Genomic DNA, 8,608 nt, shown 5'->3' with positions numbered 1-8,608 from the left:
ATCAAAGAAAAAAGATGGGGTATATTAAAGAAAAAAGATGAGGTCACCATACTTGATTTCCTACAAAACACATTTAAAAAGTCACAGATTTTCACAAAGGTCACTTTATGTAAAACCATTTATTTAATTTTATTCAGTGAGTGTAAAATGTTCACATTCTCATAAAATAACACAAAAGTAAAATTTTGAACAGTAGAGATTCTAATTTAAATATAAAAATGTGTGAATACATAGAAAAACTTCATTTTCACAGAATAGGTTTTATTTGATAGAATTTATGTCAACATTCCAGAAGTGTCAGTTTTGTAAAACTTTTTGAGCTCTAGGATAATGTCTGGTACTTCACTCTTTGGTAAAGTGTAGCCAGGAATTCACAATTTTCATACCCTCACATGGTCGTCATTTTGGGTGCTCTTCAGCAGGTTCCATTCACCCAACCAGATTTGGATAAAATCAAATTGGTAGACTGGTAAATCCAAAAGTCAACTGATGCATTTGAAAAGACTCAAATCAGGAACTTCCCCTAGGAATATGGCTCTCCAAACTACAGACAACATTTCTATAACACTACAGAATATTGATGTGTGCCACATATATTGAAAAAGGTTGTGTCAGAGTGTCAGACATCTAGTATGCACCTGCGAGTAGGATGCACGTCATCTATGCAGGTCATCAGAAGGTCAACCCCCACTGACCCAGTTGACCTTTTGATGACCCACATAGATGCAGCTGACCCCGCCACAGACAGCTGCGTTTCCATAGCTAACATTTAACATTTAACATTTTATTAGTACTCAACATACACTATCAGAGAGTGTTGGAAGGTAGTCTCAGCTAGGGCGATACAATATGTTTATTTTTTCTGCGTGTACATCCCTTATCATTATGCGGCTATATGATACTTGAGTGGGGGGACTTGAAAAATTTTGATCACATAAAGGGGTAATTTGAAATTTGTTGAGGCAATTGATGAGGAATATTAAAAAAATGCAATGGCGATTCCTCCAGACCCCTCCCCAACTATTATTTGTGAACGCAGCCTTAGTTGTGTGGCTTCCGTCCAGGGCTTCCGTGTATCAGTGACGGTCCGCCCTCTCGTGGTGTGTGGTTAGTTATCTTTCGGTAAAGCGTTTTACTATAGTCGATAATGCGCTCGAATGCTTTTATATCTTGAAGATTGTTTAATTCAATGATGGATTTCTTAATGCTACAATCAGAGGGTCAACAAATGTTTTGGTGAAAAGCGGTATTAAATTACGTTCCAGTCTGCTGCCCGGTCCATTTCTACCACTGGCTGCTCATGTGATTTCAATCCCAATCCGAATCCTAATTCGAGTTTAATGTTCAAGAACGTTGAGGGCTTCGCCACACACTGTCGTTCCGATCGAAATATTACGAATGATGTACATAAAACATCAGATTCAGAAATCATATTGTGTCGCCCACTTGCGGCCCTTTGAAGTATTTGTTAAGTAGAAATGGAATTGGCGAGAATGATGGACAGGAACAGCCCTCTGTCGGATGGGGAGACCAAGAGAACAGCCGATGACACCATAGGTCCTTGCACTGACCCCTCCCCAACTATTATTTGTGAACGCAGCTGGGCTGACGTTCCACTCACTGCTCCAGGTAAGAATGTTGATCTCCTCAAACTTCTCAAATTGTCAAAGCCCTTCATTTGACACAAAAACATACGAACGACTTTTGGTCTTTTGGTTGGATACACAGCGAAGGCTGCTGTATGAGTGTATGCGTTAAACCACTGGTTCCTCCCCCCCCCCCCCCCCCCCCCGCCTTTGGCAGCGAACTTAACCGTTTTAGTGCCAAAGTCAATTTTTGTCGCCTTTTTATTACCCCAGTCAATTTTTTCCGAATTTTACTGAAATTTTGATGAAAAACTGTAGCCAATGAAATATGATGTCGATCTGTTCAAAGTTATTAAAAGACTTACACAAAAATTCATAAAAATTGGTAAAATGTTGCACTAAAATTTTGATGGGAAACATTTACAGCACTCAAAAAGTTAAGGGGATTTTAGAAAAGGCTCTTAGTCTTAATAATATATGGGTTGAGTATGCAGGTAAAACAAATTTTGGCCTCCATGGTTTTGAGGTAAATAATCTCACCCATTTCCAAATAGACAGACTTGTAAAATGTATTGGGTCACCACCCTACTAAGAATTCCGGAATTCAGTATTTCGATGAGATGTAAACTTACGGCTTATGACATCAAGTCAAAGTCATCACAGTCAAAAACATTTGTTTATAAAATTCCCACACTGAAAAAAGCGTTTCAACAACCAAGCTGTAGTTGTTACACTTTATCTGACTGCAACCCCACCACATGCCGTAGGGTTCATGAAGAACCTGCATACTCACAAATTTTATCAAAGCAATAAATACATCACATTAACTGGGTAAAAGACAGCTGCAGAGACAATTCTGTCCACCAGTGCTAGCATGCCAGCAGAGCTATCAACTCAGCGTAGATTATTTAGTATATATCTCAATGAACTTTGAAACATCAACCATCTCATTTTTTTCACTCTCACTTGGGCCATACATCAAAATTCAATGCACTGAAGTTAATAAGACCTCTGAGGTATGTTCAATGTTGGTCATACCTGAGGTCTACGTATGCTGTCAGTTCCATAGGCATGAGGCTGATCAGCTCATTTGTATTGACTAAATTCTCGATTGGATTCAAGCTCATAGCACTTAGTCAACCGTCGAAGACATCACAGTCAAAATAGCTGGGCTAACTCCCCATCCTTAAAAAGAGTGGTTCAATATCAGCATGTATCAATACTGACTGCAATGATATTGACCAAACCTCTACTGCTAGTATTGATCATGGTTAAGTCCACCTATGCTGAAAGTTTTATGAGCACAGCATTCTGAATATTAGCTCATTTGCATATTCAATGAACTTCAGTAATCAAGCCATGTTTCTGATGCATTCCTTTTGGCACATGGTGTCCACCAAAGCCTAACTTTGATTTCCTGTGTTACAAATGTGTTACTGAACAGAGTGTTTTTAAATGCATTTCTAATGCCTTGGATAACTTACGTTTCTGAGATTAAAATCTGAAGTACCAGTCTTATTAGAAATTTTAAATCCAGACATTGAAACATATAAGCTAACATTTTAGACATCGATAATGTCTTGTTTTATTTTTGGCTTTGCAAGCTTGACAAAATTAGGCAGATATCTTCTTGCGTAATGCAATTTTCTTTGCATTGTCTGACTAGGCAACTTTGCACCTAAAAAGAAATATTGCCACCTTCAGAGACCCTTGGAGTAAGAATGGCTATTTCTTCATTTGACTTTGTCTATGCCATCAATGTTGCGTAGCTTGTGAAATAAGTAATCCCAGCACCATGGCAGCCACCATGTTATCTTTAATGAAATTTATACAATTTCTCATCACCCATTGATCCAATTGCTTTTATGTATGGTACATATATTCTGACTATTTGTTACCATTACTCCAGATTTTCCTGAATATCATATAATCCTAAATGTGTGTACGATGTGGAGGTTTGAGAATTGTATTATCTTAATCTTTGCACCTGATAGCTGCATGTGTACTCTTGTAAATCTGATTTTTAGCTTCTCAGGATTTCATTCCGATATGTTGAAATTTTTTCACTGTATGCAAATTACATTTTGGGACCAGCTTAATTTTTGGTCACCTTTCTATCATTATTTGTGAAAAACATATGGGAAAATCATTCCAGTAACACTTTGTGTTTATATTTCCATTTAATGTTGGACATGCTGATTCAGTTTTTTCCTCAAAAGTGCAAAGCTTTGACTCAGCAGCCGATGTCAATAGTGTTGATCGCGACTTCAGGTCTGTTACTAAATATAGCTGCACGCACGCGACTTTCGGACAAATATGCTGAAATTCGGACAAATTTTGTCGTTGTATGCGCGGCTGTTGTTGCAGCTTGTAGTCTCAGTCATCAATTCATACGAATAAGTGTGACACTAAATAGCCATTCTAACACTCGCAGGTTTTATTTTCGTCGTTCATGCGGAAAATGCAGACAAATATTTATTTATGTATATTAATGAGAGAGAACAGTGACGTCATTTGCGATCAGCGTTATTATGGAACACTGGATAACTCTAATGGTGCTTTTCTGTCAGAAACTACAGCAAAGACATATGAAGCTCAAGTACACTCACTCATTGTTCTGTGGAATGAATTATTAATGAAATGACTAGTGCTTTGAAGATTGCCAAGTTTTGAAATATTTTATTAAATTTGTTTCAGAATGTTCAGCAATTTGTGAAGCTGCCAGAGATTTTGACCAGCTACATCAGCTGGTGAGAAGTTTTGAAATGCTTTCAAAAACATTGTGTCAACAATATCATGACAATGTATTACCAGTGGAAAGTAAGTTTTCTATTTGTATATGCCTGTAATGAGCACAGCTTTTAGTCAAGTCATGACTAGAAAATTCAGCCTACCTTGTATCAACCAGAACTTTTTTCCTGCATGGTGCCATACCATACCGTTCATACATGCACATCGCGACACGAAAAGATTTGTTATGATCGATGCCTTGCTCTCATGACATTTTTACAAAAAGGTGGCCCGATAAATCCAGACATTGAAACATATAAGGCATGTCCAATGAAATTTCAAGTCGCTAAAACCATAGCTATTCCCAAGAATCAAATGGGGATACCGTCGATCGTTTTGTTTTAATGGCTCAGTCATGTCGCGGCTCCAGTCAAGTCGTAAGGCTCAATGTGGACGTTGTACCTGGCAATCCCGGTTGGCGATAGACCTGAAATCTACACCTCAACATAGATTCAACTGAATAAATGAGTACTGTATAATCTTTTGGAAAGCGACATAGGAGGCAAAAGCATAAAGCCATTCAACCATGAACGATAAATTTCCTTCATCACACAAAAAGTTCTGTAAATTCTCGCTCGGAATCAAACCTGCAGCGCAGCGTAAGGCTGTAGTGAAGACATACATGTATTCTGTCGAGTTGTAGTCTTAACTCTGCAGTGCAGCGCTGTGGAATCCGATGTATTTTAAAGTTGACTAGGACAACACTCGCAACAGAACAGAGTTTCTGTCAGGTAACAAAATTAGGATGTATCTACGGGTGAGATATGTGTCTCTGCAAATATCAAAGTCCATTAGCCGAAAACATTGATGACCGAGATCGGAATTGATGAGTTGACACCAGTAGAGACAGGTGGCGTGACAGCAGCGTTGTGGCCACAAACATGCAATGTGGTACCGTGTGTAATCGAACTGAATCTTTCGCGCTCACCAAGATCGTAAACCTGTGTGATATTTTCAAAAGCCACCATCTCTAAGAATGAGAATTACTGTTTCGATCATGTCATAGCATTTACTTCATAAATCTATTTGTAAATATTCTAAGTAACTCTAAAAACTATGGCTATCCGTTGCTATAGTTTATGTTGCTCTCTTCATACTGACACAATGTCACTTCTATACTCCCACCGACTGTTGTTTATATATCACTCTGCTTACAGGTACATCAATAATCATACAAAGTCTTGTCCAACATGGTTTCATCACATCGGAGTTCAGTGGATCCAGTGAAATAATTCCTGAAGAAGACCTCAATGAACAAACTGAACTTGAGCAGAGGGACAACCAATCAACAGCACACAAAGAATTCTTCAGTTCAGCGGAGTGCTTTCAAAGGAAAGAAAGTGATTTGAAGAGGCATTTTTTGACCCAAGCAAATATCAGACCACATGAGTGTGACGAGTGTGATAGAACATTTATTCAGACAGGAAAGCTTAAGTCACACATCTTGACCCACACGAGACCTTATGAATGTAAAGAGTGTGGTAGCACATTCAGTAAGAAAAGCAATCTGAAGAGACATACTATGACCCACTCAAATATCAGATCACATGAGTGTAAAGAGTGTGGTAGAACATTCAACCACCAAAGCAGCCTGAAGAGGCATATGTTGACCCACACAAACGTAAAACCACATGCGTGTGAAGAGTGTGGTAGAATATTCAGGATGGCATACTCCTTGAAGGCACATATGACCACACACACAAATATCAGAGCATTTGCGTGTAAAGAGTGTGGGAAAGCATTCAAGAGGAAAACTGATCTGAAGGCACATATGTTCACCCACACAAATATCAAACCACACGAGTGTAAAGAGTGTGGTAGAACATTCAGTCACAAAAGCAGTCTGAACAGACACATGTTGACCCACTCAAACATCAAACCACATGAGTGCAAAGAGTGTGATAAAGCGTTCAACCATAAAAACAGTTTGACGTTACATATGTTGGCCCACTCAAACATCAGACCACATGAGTGTGAAGAGTGTGGTCGAACATTCAGACACAAAAACCATCTGAAGACACACATTCTCACCCACACAAATATCAGAGTATTTGTTTGTAAAGAGTGTGGGAAAGCATTCATGAGGGAAAGCGATCTTAAGGCACATATTTTCACCCCACAGGGGCTTATGTGGACTGGGTAGTTTGTAAAAATGTATTTAATGCTGTGACTGTTTAGTTTATGCTACGTTCCGACATAAGATATGTAGCGTTACCACCAAGATTTGAAATGGACTTGTCTGCCATGCAAGTAAAACTGCCCGTTTTAGTCAAAAAGCAAACACAAATCCTACAGTCAGTTACCTCATTTGATGCGGAAGGCTCACTACTGTCCAAACGACACTCTCATATCATGATAAAATGAAAATTTTAAGAGAAATCTGCTGCATCTTGACAAAGTCAGTGTTTTTGGTGTCCCCTGTTGTAATAACGCAACTCATTATCATAAAAGAACACTTTCCGCATCGCTGATTGCTCTATGAACAATGCCATCAACAGCATCAGATGGAGATTCACCATATTGTATATGCGGATGCTGTCCAGTATGTTAATGAGTTGCGTTATTACAGTAGTGGACTCCAGAAACACTGAGTTTATCAAAACACAGCAGATTTCTCCTAAAGTTTTCATTTTATCATGACATGAGAGTTTTTTTTGGACAGTAATAATAATAATAATGGGTTCTTATATAGTGCATATATCCACAATTACATGTGCTCAAGGCGCTTTACAATTACTATTACCCCTGGTCACTGGACCTAATATGATACCACTCAACTCACTGAGGAGCAAACAACAGCTCACATACACCATCCCTCCAAAGCCAATAAGCACAGCAGAGGTAAACACACAACTTACAACCCCTGTCCTACCAGGGACCCGTCGCTCCTGAGTGGGAGAAGCAATGAGGAATAAAGTGACTTGCTCAAGGACACAACACTGTGGCCATGCAGGGGCTCGAACTCACCATCCTGTGATCGTGCCTCCAATGCTCTAGCCACTGGCCCATGATGCCTCCCCATAGAGAGTAGAGCATGTTTAAATTAAGTGTATTGATTTTCAACTCCTCAGTAGAAAGTCTTCTGCCTTGAACAAGGTAACTGACTGTAGGATTTGTGTTTATGTTTTGACTAGAACAGGCAGTTTTATCGGCAGGCCAGACAAGTCAATATTTTTATCAAAAGTTTAGCAATTGCTGGAATTGAAAATAAATGTTGACCATTTGATATTGGGGAGGGGGGCTGGAAGATTTTTGAAAAAAAAAAGATTTGCAGCAAATGTCAATAAAAAAAATCAGCCAGAGAAAGCTTGACGAAGAAAAAAGATGATGCTCTGAGGTTAAAGAAAAAAATCCATAAAAAGTTACTTTTTGGAACACATTATCTTGAGGGCGCCTTTTTTTAGGCAGCATCAGATTCACTATGGTCCTTTGGCTACTTTGCCCTAGGCAATACATGTTAAAATGTATTGATTTTCAATTCCAGGAATTGCTAAACTTTTGATAAAAATATTGACACCAATTTAGTGTCTTCTGATAAATGAAAGTAATGCACTCCTGCCAGATTTCTTTTGCATATTTACAGTCAAGCAAGATGTATTTGGGCTTCTTGAAGTATATTGATGTTAAATTCCAGCAATTGCTAAACTTTTGATAAATATATTGACACCAATTTGGTGTCTTCTGACAAACGAAAGAAATGCATTCCAGCCAGATTTCTTTTGCACATTTACAGTCAAGCAAGATGGGTTCGGGCTTACTTATTGACCACAAATGGAGCATTTCCCATCATTTAAATTACGGATATGATTCTGCACCATTTTTGATGAATTTGAATTTTACTACGTACCATTTCTTGTCAATAATTTCTGATAAAGTGACTTGGTTTTAACATCACCTCATATCAGATCATAGTTCTCTTAGTCCAGAGTATTATAGCTTTTGTCAAGTTGAATGTTTGAACTTATACAATCGTGGAGAACTGCTGCTCTGCTCGAGAGCTTTGTCGGGTGGCAAGTGCGCCCTCTTGTGGTATCTTAATAATTATCAGCATATGTGGCCCAAAATGCCTGGTATCATTATCATAGTTTCTTTTAAAGTGTTTTTCTGTAGTAGTAAAGCATTAAACTTAAATATTACATCAGTGAAATATAAAAATCCCAGAAATTCTGAATTTTCATGGGAATGTGGTAAAAAGTTACGTTCTTGCTGGTACAAATGTGATGCAATCGAAT

General features: G+C 38.4%; 1 protein-coding gene across 1 annotated transcript; it reads left to right on the top strand.

Annotated features, from left to right (window-relative positions):
- Positions 1–1,339: 1,339 nt before the first annotated feature.
- LOC139137031 (zinc finger protein 121-like) lies at positions 1,340–8,074 on the top strand. The gene is made up of 3 exons (XM_070704952.1): positions 1,340–1,629; positions 4,284–4,406; positions 5,534–8,074. The coding sequence occupies exons 1-3, from the start codon at positions 1,479–1,481 to the stop codon at positions 6,517–6,519; spliced, it is 1,260 nt and encodes a 419-aa protein (XP_070561053.1). The 5' UTR covers positions 1,340–1,478; the 3' UTR covers positions 6,520–8,074.
- Positions 8,075–8,608: the final 534 nt, after the last annotated feature.

The sequence above is a fragment of the Ptychodera flava genome, chromosome 7 (genome assembly GCF_041260155.1).
Source record: "Ptychodera flava strain L36383 chromosome 7, AS_Pfla_20210202, whole genome shotgun sequence".
NCBI lineage: Eukaryota > Metazoa > Hemichordata > Enteropneusta > Ptychoderidae > Ptychodera > Ptychodera flava.
Note: the sequence above shows the minus strand (reverse complement) of the source record. Positions and strands in the feature narration are given on the sequence as shown.